This window comes from Acipenser ruthenus, chromosome 3 (genome assembly GCF_902713425.1).
Source record: "Acipenser ruthenus chromosome 3, fAciRut3.2 maternal haplotype, whole genome shotgun sequence".
NCBI lineage: Eukaryota > Metazoa > Chordata > Actinopteri > Acipenseriformes > Acipenseridae > Acipenser > Acipenser ruthenus.
In genome coordinates, this window is record NC_081191.1 from 101940892 (window position 1) to 101958038 (window position 17147).

A 17147-nucleotide genomic window follows, 5' to 3' on the forward strand; every position below is an offset into this window, starting at 1 on the left:
GCACTTAACCCAATCTGTAATATTTTGTATTACACCTGCACTCGTATCTAACCCTGATGTGACTATTAACACTGTTATTTGCTCTTGAACTGCGCCGATATCAAATCATACTGTGTTTATTTGCTCTTATTAGGACTGAAGTCATTGTATTTTGTATCTTGCTCTTAATTGTACTGTAATTCTTGATATGTATTTTTTGTATACAAATTTAAGTCGCCCCGTCTGCTAAGAAATAAATAAATAATAATAATAATAATAATAATAATAATAATAATAATAATAAGCAAACAAACAATAGGACTGTTTTTAAAATTAGCCAAGACCTGTGCTAGTTCGGCTGTCATGTTTGTATGTAAGCTTGTAGGTTTGAATCAATGTTTCATTAAGCAGCTTCGGTCATGCAAAACCTTAATACCACTTTGTACCATTACATACATAGTAGCCCTTGAGCCACCATGGTAACAGTAACAGGGAAGTAAAAGGTCTTGTTTCTATAGCAACTATCACACATACCATCTGTAACACAGAGGGATCATGGCTGAAATTATTTTGAGAAGCTCTTGGTACATTAAACATTCTCCCAATTCCTTCTGTTTTAAACCAAAATAGAACAAAACAACAAATTATTCTTTCTAATCATTAAACACATTTGTTAGAGTACAACGCATGGTACACACCACCCTTCAGATTACTTTGAAGACATGTTGTCTAATGTCGTTAGATGGATTAAGCAATGCTACCACACCTTCCTCCGCTGCATGCTTCCCCATGAAAGATTTTCTCATGCAAATCAAAGATTGTTTTAAAAGAGCAACTTAGTAGAGTAAAGGTAAGATATATCAGTATCCTTCTTCTTGTTTAGATTCACTTTGTATATAATATTCTGTTTCAGTCATCCCATCCTGGTGACGTTTTAAAACTCACAAGCATGAAGTTACTACATGGTCTTTATATAGTTCTCAAACATGTCTTCTCTCACAGTACAGCCAGTACACCAGTGTGTAACGATTAACCTGCCCCGAGGGAATTTAAGAAATACAAATGTGGATTTTTTTTACTGATGTACTTCTTACATTCACTAGAGGTCACAGTGTTGCCGGGTAAACTGATATCTTGTATGCAAAAAAATGAATGTGTTCCTGTGGCAATGTGCCCCGCCTCTGTGTGCAATTGTGTGTTGCGTGCGTGTGTTAATGTTGGTGTATAGTCATTGGTACACGGGATATAAACGGGTCTGTGTTTCACGTGTATTTAAAAAGTGTAGATTTGTATTTAGGCACGGGATTGCACATCACGCACGTGCATTTAAAATATAATATGCGAGCACGGGGTTGCACAGAATTAATTCACGTGCTGGGATTCAAGTGAATAATTAATTAGTAATTGAATCCCAGCACAACAGTATAAATAGGCACATTTTTAGTCAGTCAGGGTTGGTGTTCGGTGAGTGGAGAACGGGAGAGAGAGAAGGAGAAAATAAAACAAAGTAAGAACGTAAATTAGTTGTATCTGCTCACCGTGTTTTGTTCGTCTGTCTGTGCACTGTTTAGTTCGTTTCGTTTGTCTATTTATTTTGGCGCAAGTGCCGTGTCCAGTGTTTTTGTGTTTAAAACCTTTTATTTTCTGTTTATTAAATGCTGAGCGCGATCACGCGCCCAGCTTATACCAAACCACATCTCTCTGTCGTTTGTGTTCCTGTTTCTGGTCTGACGCCACCCACTCCGGCCGTCTTTGTGACACGTGGTGTCATCGTGGGATAATAGCGCCTCCAAGCGTCAGACCAGGAGAGGGGGTTTTGTGAAAAAAAAAAAAAAAAAAAAAAATAGTAAAGCGAGGATGGGAAGAAAGAGCTGCAGGAAGCAGCAGAAGCAGCAGCAGCAACAACAGCTGCAGCCCTCATCCTGCATGCCGGGCTGGGAGGAGGACAGCCACGATGGGGCAGTAGCCACCCCTCTACCCCCACTGCCACCGGGTTCCCCACCGTCCCGGGAAATATGGGACTGGCTGGTGCACCCCGAGGGGAACTTCGCCAGTGACCTCCCCTGGGTTATTCACGCACTGCAGATGCGAGATGGGAAACGATGGGAGGACTGGGAGCAACAGCACAACCCAGCATCCGTTCGTGACCTCACCATGGTGGTGCTGGGGTACCTAGCTGCAGACATGGGAGGGATGCCTTCCAGTGAGCAAGAGGGAGAGGAGCAGTCGCTGCCATCTCCAGTACCTGAGCGGGAGGAGCCTGAGCGTCCACAGCCCGAGTGGGAGGAGCCTGAGCGTCCACAGCCCGAGTGGGAGGAGCCTGAGCGTCCACAGCCCGAGTGGGAGGAGCCTGAGCGTCCACAGCCCGAGTGGGAGGAGCCTGAGCGTCCACAGCCCGAGTGGGAGGAGCCTGAACGTCCTACGCCTGAGTGGGAGGAGCCCGAACGTCCTACGCCTGAGTGGGAGGAGCCCGAACGTCCTACGCCTGAGTGGGAGGAGCCCGAACGTCCTACGCCTGAGTGGGGGGAGCCCGAACGTCCACAGCCCAAAAGGGAGGAGTCGGTGCGTCCACAGCCCAACAGGGAGGAGTCGGTGCGTCCACAGCCCAACAGGGAGGAGTCGGGGCGTCCACAGCCCAAAAGGGAGGAGTCGGTGCGTCCACAGCCCGAAGAGAGGGAAGTCGGGGCTTCCACAGCCCTAGGACCCAAGCTGCCAGCAGAGGGAGAATCCCTGCTGGTTCCACCTTCACCGCAGTGGGAGGACTGCTGGCCCCTCCCACCTCCACCAGCAGAGGGTGAATACCTGCTGGTTCCACCACCGCCAGGAGCAGAGGAGCTGGAGCTGCCTCTGCCTCCACCACCACCAGGAGCAGAGGAGCTGGAGCTGCCTCTGCCTCCACCACCGCCAGGAGCAGAGGAGCTGGAGCTGCCTCTGCCTCCACCACCGCCAGGAGCAGAGGAGCTGGAGCTGCCTCTGCCTCCACCACCACCAGGAGCAGAGGAGCTGGAGCTGCCTCTGCCTCTACCACCGCCAGGAGCAGAGGAGCTGGAGCTGCCTCTGCCTCCACCACCGCCAGGAGCAGAGGAGCTGGAGCTGCCTCTGCCTCCACCACCGCCAGGAGCAGAGGAGCTGGAGCTGCCTCTGCCTCCACCACCACCAGGAGCAGAGGAGCTGGAGCTGCCTCTGCTTCCGCCACCGCCCGGAGCAGAGGAGCAGGAGCTGCCTCTGCTGCCCGTACCTCCACAGGGAGTACGGTGGCCGGAGCCCCAGAAAGGGGAGCTGCCGGCTACGAAGAAGGGGGAGGTCGGGGGACCACCTGCCCCCGCAGCTTTTTCGCTGCAGGACGGGACCAGCAGGCTGTCAGCCGTGCCACTACCGGCAGGGGTGCTGACAGCATTGCCAGCCATGGGCCCACTGAAGCCTCCCTTCCCAGCCCGAGACTTTGGCCTGGACTGCTGGAATTTTAAGGGGGGAGGTGGCCGTTGAGGCCATGTGTGCTGTGCACAAGGGGGGGTATATGTGGCAATGTGCCCCGCCTCTGTGTGCAATTGTGTGTTGCGTGCGTGTGTTAATGTTGGTGTATAGTCATTGGTACACGGGATATAAACGGGTCTGTGTTTCACGTGTATTTAAAAAGTGTAGATTTGTATTTAGGCACGGGATTGCACATCACGCACGTGCATTTAAAATATAATATGCGAGCACGGGGTTGCACAGAATTAATTCACGTGCTGGGATTCAAGTGAATAATTAATTAGTAATTGAATCCCAGCACAACAGTATAAATAGGCACATTTTTAGTCAGTCAGGGTTGGTGTTCGGTGAGTGGAGAACGGGAGAGAGAGAAGGAGAAAATAAAACAAAGTAAGAACGTAAATTAGTTGTATCTGCTCACCGTGTTTTGTTCGTCTGTCTGTGCACTGTTTAGTTCGTTTCGTTTGTCTATTTATTTTGGCGCAAGTGCCGTGTCCAGTGTTTTTGTGTTTAAAACCTTTTATTTTCTGTTTATTAAATGCTGAGCGCGATCACGCGCCCAGCTTATACCAAACCACATCTCTCTGTCGTTTGTGTTCCTGTTTCTGGTCTGACGCCACCCACTCCGGCCGTCTTTGTGACAGTTCCCAATGTTTTTTTTTTGTAATAACTTAGTGGTTGACTGTGAAAAGCAAAGTATCACTTTGAATAATCTAGCATGATGACTCAACACAGAGCGCTGGTATGCTGACCCTGAGGGGGCTCTGCCAGTTAGGCTGGCTGGTATGTGAACCGAAGATGCAGCACATTTCCAGATCTCAATTTGTTATCATTGACAGCCCAAGGGAGGCAAACTGTTCTTGAACCCCAGCTGAGGGAGTGACTGGTCAACATAATCCTGCTAATAGAAGTTTTAACTATTTAAAGTGATACCAAACTGAAAGCTTTACCTCATGCTTTATTTTAAGACTTTTTTGGGAGTCATTCATTCAGCATCAGATCACTTGGTGATGGTAATTCAACACTATGTTTCCCACAATTTGTCCTGGGCCAGTACCAACATTCGCTCTATGTCAGCTTGATAATATATGTCAAGTAGCCTGGTCAGATTCTCAATTTGACTGCTAGGAGAACACCATCTAAAGAGAACTTTAACATTGGACCATGTAAGAATATTGCTATAGTTGACACACTTCCATCTATGTCACAACAGACAATTCTATCCCAAACCAGATGCGCCTCCCTAATGATAGACAAAAACACAGACCCAATATGAAAGTAGCCATTCAAGGGATTTCAAATTCAGCAGGTGACCAATCCCAATCATGCAAGACATATCATACCTCCAGCTGGATTGACAAGCAAGCCACAAACTTTTTGGAGACACCCCCTGCTCACGACAATACTTTTGATGCAAATATAACTGCATAGCTAAATTTAGAAATGATATAAAGACCCACATTGCATAGCTGCTTAGTAGGTGGCTCTTTCTATCAACAAGGTTACGTGCTGCCATGGAAAACAGACTATCATTAATTAGATTGAGGCATATGACATCAGACAAATAGTAGTAGTGCAAACAAACTAAATCAGATCTCCACAGGGAGATGATAACCTCATTTGTCTGATTTCCTGGATAGTAATGAGAAAATGTAATAGCTAGAAAAACATATCAAGCCATATTATGAGATACCAAGATAGATTATTTTTTACTTCACATCGTTGTTAGCACTTTTATCTTTCTAAAAAAAAATCATGGTAATGACGATTAGGATTAAACATTTTCATGAATCTGCCCCACTGACCATAAATCGGTTTAGCAATAGAAGGACCTTCAGTTGAAGACATCTACAAATGCAAGGCAGAGGTGGCCAAGGTGTTTTCAGATTTGCATTACAATATAACATCATGGAAATTTCTCCGGCTCTTTTCTAATCCATCCCTCATACAAGCACATGTGTGCCTATTTTTTGCAATATGGTCCTCAAATAAACCCAGGGACGCTGCTAGCAGACACGCACAGTCTTGTATGGTGCTTACAGCAATACTCTAAACAGTAACACATATAGACAGATTAAACTGTCCCTTCATAAAAAATAAAAAAGCAGATTTGTTTTTAGCAGTAAAACAGCTCATGACTGCCGGTATGCCAAGTTTATGTATGAAATCTCTAAACAGGTGAGCTCTGACTTAGAAAGCCCTTCTTAAGTCATGGGTTTTATGAACAATTCCACCAGCTGGGCTGTATTAGCTATTTACTAGTTTATAAATGAATGAATAAATGCTTGAGAATAAAAATGGGGTTAGACCTAAACCTAAACCAAACATTGTACCATAGCAGTATTAGTGTGCAAAAATGCAATATTTTTTATGTGCAGTAGTTGATACAAACCCACTTTGTTGCCATTGCCGGTAATGTTGAAGATTTTGAGAAGTCATCTGGTTTTTCTACCATTCAAAGAGAGAATGGCTGGTGCGTCAATAACTGGCAGTGGCTAATTTATTAACAGTAAATTTGGTGTATGTGTGAAGTGCAACATGTTTGGAACCATGTGGTGACAAAGCAGCTCCAGTTTCATCCCGACCCTCAGTCATGAGGACTGAACCAGTTGCCGCCTGCTCAACTGAGCTAAAGGAATTTCACCAAACCAAAAACTAGTTATTCAAAATTCAACTTCCAAGTTAATTTATATGGTCCTTGTTCAGAAATGAAGTTAAAATGTTTTGTATAACTGTTACAAAACAAACTCTTTGTTTCTACAAAGACAAACCTCAGGAAGCTCTGTAATCAAGAGTGAAGTACGTGTAGGGTTAACATATGACTCCATGTACAGTAGGACAGTTTTGGACAGCTCACACCCCAATGCACTCTGGTAAGTGTAGTTCTGCTGTGAAAGGTAACTGAGGCCAGTAAAACGTACCAGAATGCATTGCGCTGTGAGTTGAAAACTGTTGCAAACTGTTCTAGTACATGGAGTCATACGGTAATCCTAAGTACGTGTCATGCTAATGTCGGTATTATTAACTCATCAACCACTATGACAACATACATTACAACAGCCTTCCTTATCCAATTTTCTAGTTGGCAACTTTGGACAGACACGACCATCCTCTTGGAAAAAAAAATACTCTATTAATGAACGCTCTTACCCACAAGGTTTTCTGAGGAAACATGATCCTTCCTATGTCTGGATTTAGCTCACTGAAACTAAACTATTCATCAAAATGTACCCCTTTTTTAATAACCAGACATTCTTTGGAATAATTTCAAAATAGTTTTTACCTCTCTAAATATGTAAATGAAAGCTCTGATGGTCTCATGAAGATAAGAGCCTGATAAACTTCCTGGGATATGCTATATGAGTATGGGATTTAGTTCCAAAAAGCTTCCAAATGTTTTTCCACCATGGGTTTCCCGGATTAATTTTGGCACTTCCAGAGCAAGTGAAGTCATTGCCCAGGAGAGTTATCATGGCAACTGAGACCATGCCCCTGTAAAACTGTTCCGAACTTAAAAGTAAACAACATATTGTATATCCATATCCAGAGACTTTCAAGGCACTGAAGTAATCTTTCCTACTTACAGTACAAAGCACCAATTCAGCCAGAACCATATTCTTAGTACCACAGGTCAGTTTATTAAATTATTTACTTACGTATTTATTTATTGCATTTATATAGCACTTTTTATACAAAAGTATCACAAAGCACTGTACAATACATAGCAGAAAAAAAGAACAAACCACAATACATTTGTATAGCATGTCACAAAATACAACTGCCATCATCAGACCATTTAAATAACACATTTAAATGACAGTGTACACATAATAAAGCATTTTAAAGTTACATTAAAACCCACTAAAACAAGAAAGCCATTTTATAAAAGTGTGTTTTTAGTCTTGGCTAAACTATAACGGTCCCAGCTTCCCTGACAAAAGAAGGCAGAGCATTCCATAATTTAGGAGCTCTACAAGGAAAAGCCCTACCTCCCGTGTTGTTTGTGTTGATCGTGTGATCTCAGAGTGCAGTTTGGAAGATACAGGGTCAGTAACTCCTGCAAATAACTAGGTGCTAATCCATTCAGGGCCTCAGGGCCTTGTAGGTTAACAGCAAAATCTTAAAATCAATTATATACTGCAGGGAGCCAGTGCAAAGAGGCCAAAACAGGGGTAATATGTTCACTCTTTTTCTGGTTTTAGTCAGAAGTCTAGCGGCGGTATTCTGAACAAGCTGCAAGTGAGATACCACACGTTTTGGGACACTAGAAAAAAGTGCATTACAATAATCAATTCTAGCTTAAACAAAGGCATGCATTAGTCTCGGCACCAGATACGGAATTGGTCACCTGTTTAATTTGACCACCTGTTACCTCATAGATGATCACTATCATAAGCGGAGGAAGCACTACAATCCATAAGACCATGACTGTGATGAAGAAATGAGTAAAGAATAACATTAACCCTTGAGCTTCCACAATATATTCCTGAGATATCTGCCACTGCTTAATGACAGATAATCTACATGATATTTGTTTGTGGTTTTTTTGTTTTTTTACCTTTTTTTCCCAGTTTCCAATACAGCATCTACAGCATTTTTTGTTGAAAACAAGACCCTGACTGCTCTGTACATTTGCACCAAACATGCTGCAAATCAGACTTATGTTTACTTTCTGTCATCTAGCAGAGCCTGCTCTCTATCCAGCTGATGATTTCCTACACCCACTGTTCAAACACAGTGCCAGAACCGTATCTATAACCTCCTGTACAGTACATACCTTGTTGTCCAAATTGCTCCAAAACTCTGCTTGCAGTGTGCCCAAAAAAAGGCAGAAACATTTCAAAGGATATAGCGTACTACCATATTTTACACAAATTACAGTACAGAACAACAAGTGATTGTGTCTTAATTTGCACCTTACCCTATTGGAAGTACATTTCCCTGGTCATTTACCATATCATAGGGCAGTCTCAATGCCAAGCATACACACAAAGGGTCTATCCTTTCCTTAAAGGGGAACTGTACTCAAAATAACAAGGCTCCCTAAATCCTCTGTATACATAACAAATGCGTCTCGCTGTGCCAATTTTGTTAAAAAGTCAAGCGTTTGTCCAGTATTTCAATTTTAGGGTAATCTTTTTGTGTCAGCTGGAAATGCAGGACGTTGCCATATTGGAACCTTTCTGGTGCTGCTGTTACGTCATATCGTTGACAGCCACCCACACCAGTGAACGCCAGCCAGGGGAATTATGTTGGAATGCAAAGCGTTCGGGTGCAAAAATAAGAAAAGGAAAAAGAGTAACAAAAAGTATTTTTGTGTGACTAAGCCTTTAAACCAACAAAGGGCGACCATAACAAAACAACGGCTACATAATATAGGAATGAGACATACGCTCAATAGAATACTATGTGTGACTATAGAGCAACGACAGGAAGAGAGCTCCAATACATTAAATCGTAATTTGTATTGATGGTTTTTTGAACGATATACTGCTCAAGTAGAGGCTGAAAATGTGTCAAAAGCTTTAGTTAACATGTTTTCTATTGAAATGGTTATATATTCATTTGCATTACACTTCCCCTTTAAGCAGTGTACATTTGCCAGGGAGTGAACCACACTTCATTGAGTTCCCAGAAACCTTTGCACTCTGTCCTGTTGCATTGAAAAAAAAAAAACGAATCCAGCGTAAATCACTGCTGTCAGAAGTAATTAGACAGATACCTTGCACAAGACCAAAAAACATGTGGCTTTTGAAGTGACAATGTGCTGTAGTACACTATCCTTTTCTCTAGTAGGAGAGTGAAGGGAACAATACTATTGGCATAGGTGGACGGGTGTGAATTAAGACACATTGGGAACTGGTAGATAAAAGTCCAATCATAAAGAGTATTATTTGTTATATTGTTATGGAAACCCTAATTACTAAAACAATCCACAGTTTATATTGGAGACATTCTTTGTTTTATTCCCAGAGGCTTGTGTACGTTACTCCAAGTGTGTAGGTGGTTCAATGCATTAAGCTTATACAGAACACCCACTTTAGATGCTAAAGTGAACATGATTTTCAACTGCCAGTTCTTTGTTACGAAATACTGGTCTTATAAAAAACAAATGGCAATTCGTTTTCCTTTATTGTTATTAGCAAAACATATGGTGGCTCATTGGAAAATATATAATGTTGAGTTCACAAGATAATTTATCTTTTTTTCCCCCTCTGTGAACCACTACAAAAATATCAAAGCAAACATTTGGATTTTATTCAGATAAGTGCCCATCCTAGATTTTCTAGCACTCATAAAACACACAACACAGCCAGTAACACAAGGACAGAAGACTGCTATAAGACCTCTGACTTTCACAGTGCGATTAGCTTATTCCTCAATTTTTGCATTCAAATATGGTGCTTTTCTGGGGTAACTAACACGTTCTATAAAAACTCACAGATTGAAAAGTCACTGGGCTTTAGATCTGGTTAATTCAGGGGGTGCTTGTCTCTCAGATTCTACATATGGTGTAGAACATATAAAAGTTTGGAAATATTTAGAAATATGGGAATGCTGTGGGAAACACTGGCTGAAACAACTTATATTTCCTTTCAACTTCAGGCTGTTTGGTTCCCATAGGTGTTATTACTTAATGGCGTATACAATGTATTCATCTCGGTAGTGCCTACACGAAGCACAACCTCATGGATAAGACCCACCAAACTGTATAGACAGACAGCAGTATCAGACCCACCAAACTGTAGAGACAGACAGCAGAATCAGACCCACCAAACTGTATAGACAGACAGCAGTATTAGACTCACCAAACTGTATAGACAGACAGCAGTATTAGACTCACCAAACTGTATAGACAGACAGCAGTATTACAGACAGCAGTATCAGACCCACCAAACTGTATAGACAGACAGCAGTATTAGACTCACCAAACTGTATAGATATATCATTTAATTTTATAATTCCCGCCTAATGTATTTCATCAAAAACTCACAGTTACACATGTAAGTCAATACGTGAATTCTATTTTTTACAGCATAAGCTTATAGTAGGTACATTATACAGTAGTTTAATGCCAGTTTTTCAATTCACGCACAAAATGTTATACAAGCAAAAAACTTATTATTATTATTAGTAGTAGTAGTAGTAGTAGTAGTAGTAGTAGTAGTAGTATTTTCTTAGCAGATGCCCTTTTCCAGAGTGACTTACAATTGCTACAACGTATCACATTACAAAGTATCACATTGCAAAATATGACATTACATTTAAGAGCAGTTATAAAATACAATAACATCAGTAGTAAATAAGAGCAAATTCAAATGAGAGAAAGAAATACAGTGAATAATTACGTTTGAGAGTGATTACAGCTAAGAGCATGTGGCGGACTGCCCCGCCCCTATATATATGTGCGCTGTTTTATTATTATTTGTGTTATCATTGTTTGCGGCGCGGATGTAAAGCCGCCACCATTATTTGTTATTGTTTTGTATTTTTGATTTTAAAACCTCGTGAGGATGCGTGACTGATCAGCTACTGGTTATTTATCTAGCTGACAGTCACGCATCCTTATTAAACTCGTGCAGACTATGGCAGAGGGGTAATAAGATAATTAATAGCTAGTTAACCCCTCTGCCAAAATATAAAAGCCTGCAGCTTTGTTTGTTCAGGGAAGGGTGTTTGGAGTAGAGAACGAGAGTAGAGACAGGAGGTAAAGAGAATATAACAATTGCTAAGCGTGCTGGTTTATACACCAGCACGATAAGTATTTGTTATTTGTTTATTTGTTTGGCCAACGCGCCTTTTTTTTTTGTGTCTTTTGTGTTTTTTTTTGTTTGTTTTATTATTTAATAAACACGCTGAGCGCCGTTGCGCTTCAGTTTTGCCCTGCCATTCCTTGTGTTGAATCTGTGTTTCTGGTCTGACGTCACCCCTGCAAAGCCATCCTGTTCACAGAGCAGTTAAACTTAAAAATATTTGGTTATAAGAGTAAATTCCATTAAGAGCAAGTAGTAAGTACAATAAATGGATAAGAACAATTTCAAATAAGAGCAATTACAAAAACTGTGAATACAGTTACCTTTAAGAGTAAAATCACGTACAAGATACAGAAAATATAATTATGATTGAGAGCAGCTGTGGAATACAGCAAAGTGTGGAGCAGTTAAATGCAAGTACAAGATGTGCAAGTACTGATACAATTGGGTGCCACATAGTCGAGAATTGTGAGGTTTACAGATGCTGTCTGAACAGATGTTTCTTGAGGAGGCTCCGAAAGGTGGTCAGGGACTGAGCAGTCCTGATATCTGTGGGTAGGTCGTTCCACCACTCAGGAGCAAGGGTGGAGAAGGAGTGGGCTCTGGAGGCAGGGGAGCGGAGGCGGGGGTACAGCTTATTTGCCGGTGGCAGAGAAGCGAAGGGGGCGAGAGGGGGTGTAGGGAGAAAGTGGAGCCAGTGGAGGGAGCAGAGCAGCAGAGTAGCGTGGGAGAAACAATGTGCTGGAGTGGATAGATAGTGGAAGCAGGGAGGCCGGCCAGGAGGGAGTTGCAGTAGTCAAGGCGGAAAAGTATTTAAGAGGAATAGAGATAGATAGATCAGCAGTGGGGGAGGAAGAGGGGAGGAGGTCTAATTTGGAGAGGTTGAGTTTAAGATGATGCGAGTGCATCCAGGAGGAGATGGCCGAGAGACAGGTAGACACGGGAGGAGATGTGGGAGTCAGAGGGGGAAAAGGAGAAGAAGATCTGGGTATCATCAGCATAGAAATGATACGAGAAGCCATGGGAGGAGATGAGGGGACCCAGGGAGCAAGGGTAGTTTTTGCCATTTCCAGTGAGAACTATGCAGCTACTGTAGTAAAATTATAATTGGGCATTTTGTCAGGCAAAAGATAGAAAATGTTCAGGCCACATGGAATATTTTTTTTTAATTAAAGGCTTCTACTGTCTGTACAACAACCCACTGATTAAATGAAATGAGCACAGAGGCTGCCTTACTACCACTGGAAACATCACTCTACAAGTTACAGCAACTGGTCTGTGATATAATCAGGTAATACAGTAGGTTAATAGCAATTGAAATGTCAGTAAGTGCAGAATTTGAGAATGGCTTAAAAGAATGATTATAACACAAGAATATGCCTACACCAGTACTAGTTTCCAGAGCCATTTCATTTGGAATGGTGTAATTCTCAAATTGACTGCAAAACAACCAATGGTTCTGATACACTATCACAGTGCCATTGTACTGCAATGGATTACCAGTGTGCATTGGCTGGGACCTGGGACAGTATAGAAAAGCATTAAAATGATATAAATGTGGACTACTCTACTTTTAGTATCACTGCTCCATAGAATCACAAATGCTCTACATCGCTACTAAAGATAATTAGAAAAATGGTATTAATAAAATATAACACTATAAAGTACATTAACAAGCTTGAAGTCATTAAGCACAGACTTTTCTGCGTATGAAATGGTCATTAAAAAAACGAAATCCTTGGGAAGCCTTATTATCATGGCAACTGTTTTTCCAACGCACAGCATGACGTGACTGCAGGGGTGCAGGATATATCACAAGATACGGTCATTTGTGCTCATTAAAATCCATTAGGACCTTTCAGCTCTGACCCATTATTCAGATTCAGTGCTTCTTTTGAACACTGCAGAGCAAAATCAATTGCATCTATCACAACGTAAAACACAGTTTCTTGGCTGCAAACTGAAAAATATCTTTAAAAGACAAGCAACATAAATTGTATTTAGATTCCACTTCAACTCAAACAGAATGTTGAGCCATTACACCTCAAGTGTGTTAAAAAAAAAAAAAAAACACTTTGCTTTCTTCATTGTATTCTTTTTTATTTTTGTAATCTACCTGCGTCTTCTTTTCCAATGCATGAAGAAATTCAGAAGTGCTGTAATTTGTATTGGGCTTTAAATTCCAAAGCTAATAAGTCTATAGGAAGTGTAGGTGGCAAAACAAACTAATGGTTTAGCTTTCCACACATGCCTTTCCCCTTTGAAGTCAAGGGTTTGATTTAATTACTGGTCATATATTAAAATGAGTTTACTTGCTTCAACATAGCCCCCAGTGGACAGTAGTTAACATCACAAAACCACAACACAATTCTGTACTCCTGGCATTTGATTTTTGTGAGAAGCGCAGGAGTGAACAGCAGAGTGGGGTGTGCAGATCAGGGCTGCGAGGGGAAGCTCTCCTGATGCTTAACACCATTGTGCAGTGTCTGGATTTATCTGCTACCATCCCTTATACAAGTTTCCCATAGTAAAAGCACAGCAACGTGTAATAAAATAGAGTGAAACCATGGTAAAGCATTGGTAAGACTGTAAAGACCTGCAAGGTATGGTAACCCATTCTGTATTAATAAACATGGAAAATCAGGATAAAACATGGTAAATGCACAGTATAACCATGGGAAAAGCATGGCAATACTGCAAAAATACCTTGGTAAACTTTTATAAGGGATGAGCATAGAAGTATTTGGAAAAAAAACAAAAAAACAAGAATCCCATGCTATAACATACACACAATGTCTTTTATCAGATCTCAAAAGGCTACCTTATGTGTTGTTAAACATTCTACAAAACTGTTCTGTTGGAAAGAGAAATGAAAAATCCTTCTAATATCAATATGGCAGCTTTAGTACAATGGAGTTTTAGGTGTGAATAAATATCTTGTTAAATGAGATAAGAAATTAAGACTTTCTTATCTTGTGCTGAACATGGCCTACAAGGAGGCTCACACAACAACAACAACAACAACAACATCAAGGAAATGCACTGGTTGTGTTGTTTTTCTGACTTCAGAGAGTGTGGTTCCTGACTTCAGAGAGTGTGGTTCCTGACTTCAGAGAGTGTGGGTCTTGGCCAAATTGGCCAGCTGAAGCATGAACCACATTAGCAGCTACTAGTCTGCAATGTATGTATTTTTTGTAGCTGTGTAAAGTTTCAGGGGCATGATAGTGGGTACCCGTGCAACAAGCTTGTACCTATGCTACAAGCTTGTACCCACAATGCACTGACTGCATTGGCCAACATTCCCATCAAAGCAGTCTTGCTGTGTTCCAGCAATGGCAGCCTTTGCAGAGAAACACCACTGGAAAACAGGGCATTACGGCTCAAGCTTGCAAATGTGTGCAACTTATTGTGACAAGCAAGAGACATGCTACAGTAGCCCAAACTCCAGAAAAGTTAAACACTGGACAGTACACATCTGTTTCCACTTGAACAACATAGTGGAAACTAATCATTTTGGGCTTTGGAAGCAGGTCACTCTGATAATTTGGACAGTCAATGTATGTTGTCGTTAGCCACAGTAATTAACAAATCAGGGCCGTGTGAAGGGGGGTTCCAACAGTTCCAGTGGAACCAGGCCTGGGCCTGTCAGGGGCCTGTAAATAACCTTTTTTTCCCCCTTTTTAAAAGTATTCTGTGTTGAATTGGGTTTTGGTTTTTTTTTTGGGGGGGGGGGCGGTGTATCGGGGGCCCAGATTTGAGTCTTCGAACCAGGCCCGGAGCACTGTTAACAATGAATGAATATCACAATATTACATTCATGTTTATCCATGAAATAATAGCATATCTGTTTATCCCAACACAGCAAATGAATAAGCATTGCCTTACCTGTCTGACAAAGCTGTTAGAAGTGGTGTCTGATGAAGTGCTTTCATCAGAGCCTTTAAATTGTCCTTTCCTTCGAGCTCCTTTTCCATGAGCCTTCATAAAATAAAGGAAGAAATTACAACAGCATCCAAATGCTATCTGACAAACCCACTGAAAATCCATCCGTAACAAAAACAGAATGGAAAACAAATTCAAGAAACTATTTCAAGTGGATAAATGTTGAAATGTTTGTCTACTTGGCTTAGTTTATTATAATGTTTTACCTTCCTCAAAGCAAGAAAAGTGTAAATGCACACTAGAACAGAAACCAAGAAACAAATGGCACATTCAAAATGTTACAAAGGCTGAATCCTAAGTGCAAGATTTGTGCAGCGAGGCTAGTCACACCAGCCAGATGGGCTCAATGGACATTATTTTGATATTATAGAATCCCTCTGTGACCTTGACCTTGCAGCTTGTCATCCCAAAATATTACTTGTACAAACTATTTTGATCCTTATAAATCCTGGGACACTTTTCAGTGGCGCTGTAACCATTTTTATTGTGGGAGTGCTGAAAGCCATTGAACAAAACTGTAACCCCTGTATATGATGGAAGCCATGCAAAGCCAAGGGGTGCTACTGCACACCCAGCACCCCTAGTTCCAGCCCTGCTGACACTTGAAATAACGTGTTATCTGTCTCTCTGACCATTCTATGATAAACATAAGTTTCAGATTTGAATTCTGCACAGATGTTTACCCCAAGATTTGAGTTCCAAGATTTAATTGACACCATTGTGTTTTTGTAATAATAATAATAATAATAATAATAATAATAATAATAATAATAATAATGCAGTTCCTGACTTTGATGTAATTAATTACACTGATATTTCTGGTGGGTGTCCAGAAATCCACACACTTTTTTTACACAGAAAGAAAGAAAGAAAGATCCTAATATACTAGTGTAATACATATAACCACATGACGCGTAGTCACCTTACACTAAATCTTATTTGAGTACTGTAGTTATTAAATAATGATAGGGGAGATCAAGTAAAACCAATAGGCATTAATATGCATAGAATATGTTTTAAGCTAACCCTTAATGCATCTGTACTAGTGAAATGGCAGAAATAATGATCTACATGCGTAGCATACTGCAAAATTGCAAATTATATATATATATATATATATATATATATATATATATATATATATATATATATATATATATATTCGAAACTACTTTAAAAAATACCTAAATAAATAACGACAGCTACGATTACTCCCTTTAACCTGCTTGCAAATATCCGTATTCAACAGAACATAATTATGGTAATTCGTTATCTTGTTGAATAAAAACGAGTCAATTTTGCTATTTATTGTTAAAGTCAAAATGTCAGCAATTTAATAATAAACAAAAAGAAGACGAAGAAATATGCAGTGAAACAGGCACTGTACCTGTAACCGGGGGTTTTCCAGCATGTCCATCTGGATCTCTTCAGAAGTGGAAGGCGTTTGGAACATGTTGCTCTGAACCATTTGATAAAGTTCAATGCAACGGCGGGTTGTTAAAGTAACATAAACATGTGGAATAATTTGAACACTGATTTGTGTTTTTGGTTAAAATTAGTAGTCTATTAAACTACTTCTGTCATTCTTCAGCAAGGCAGAATTCCAGTTGCACTGTGACGCGTTGCCATTGATTAGCTCTGTTTCCAATCGCTCCTGTTTTGCTTGGCAGAAGTTGTTGCAGTTCTGAGGCTGAGCGGAGCAGCGAGGAAGTTGTTAAGGGGGCGCGGTCCTGTAGGAGGAAACGAGGAGGACCTAATTTAAGATATCTTTCTAAAACTTTAAATTGAGTTAATCTATTTCAGCAAAGTATTCCAATCATCACTAAACAATTATTAAAGCTTTTGGTAAAGCTAATCTCATTATTTAACAATTTAAACACACACACACACACACACACACACACACACACACACACACACACATATATATAACATAATTCCAGTGATTCTAGGGAACTAAAATACACCCCATGTTTGTGCTCTAATTCTTAGTTAAGA

The 17147-nt window shown here is 40.9% G+C and overlaps 1 protein-coding gene across 3 annotated transcripts in view; it reads right to left on the reverse strand.

Annotated features, from left to right (window-relative positions):
* Positions 1–16857, reverse strand: part of LOC117394663 (voltage-dependent L-type calcium channel subunit beta-2-like) — a 122323-nt gene extending 105466 nt beyond the window's left edge. For 2 of the 3 annotated variants that reach the window (XM_059019996.1, XM_059019990.1), the window contains exons 1-2: positions 16537–16857; positions 15093–15185 (exon numbers count right to left, since the gene is read on the reverse strand). In XM_059019996.1, coding sequence (XP_058875979.1) covers positions 15093–15185; positions 16537–16617 — 174 coding nt within the window. In that variant the 5' untranslated portion in view covers positions 16618–16857. The remainder of the gene's footprint in view (positions 1–15092; positions 15186–16536) is intronic. The other variant, XM_059020014.1, reaches the window with a different exon arrangement.
* Positions 16858–17147: the final 290 nt, after the last annotated feature.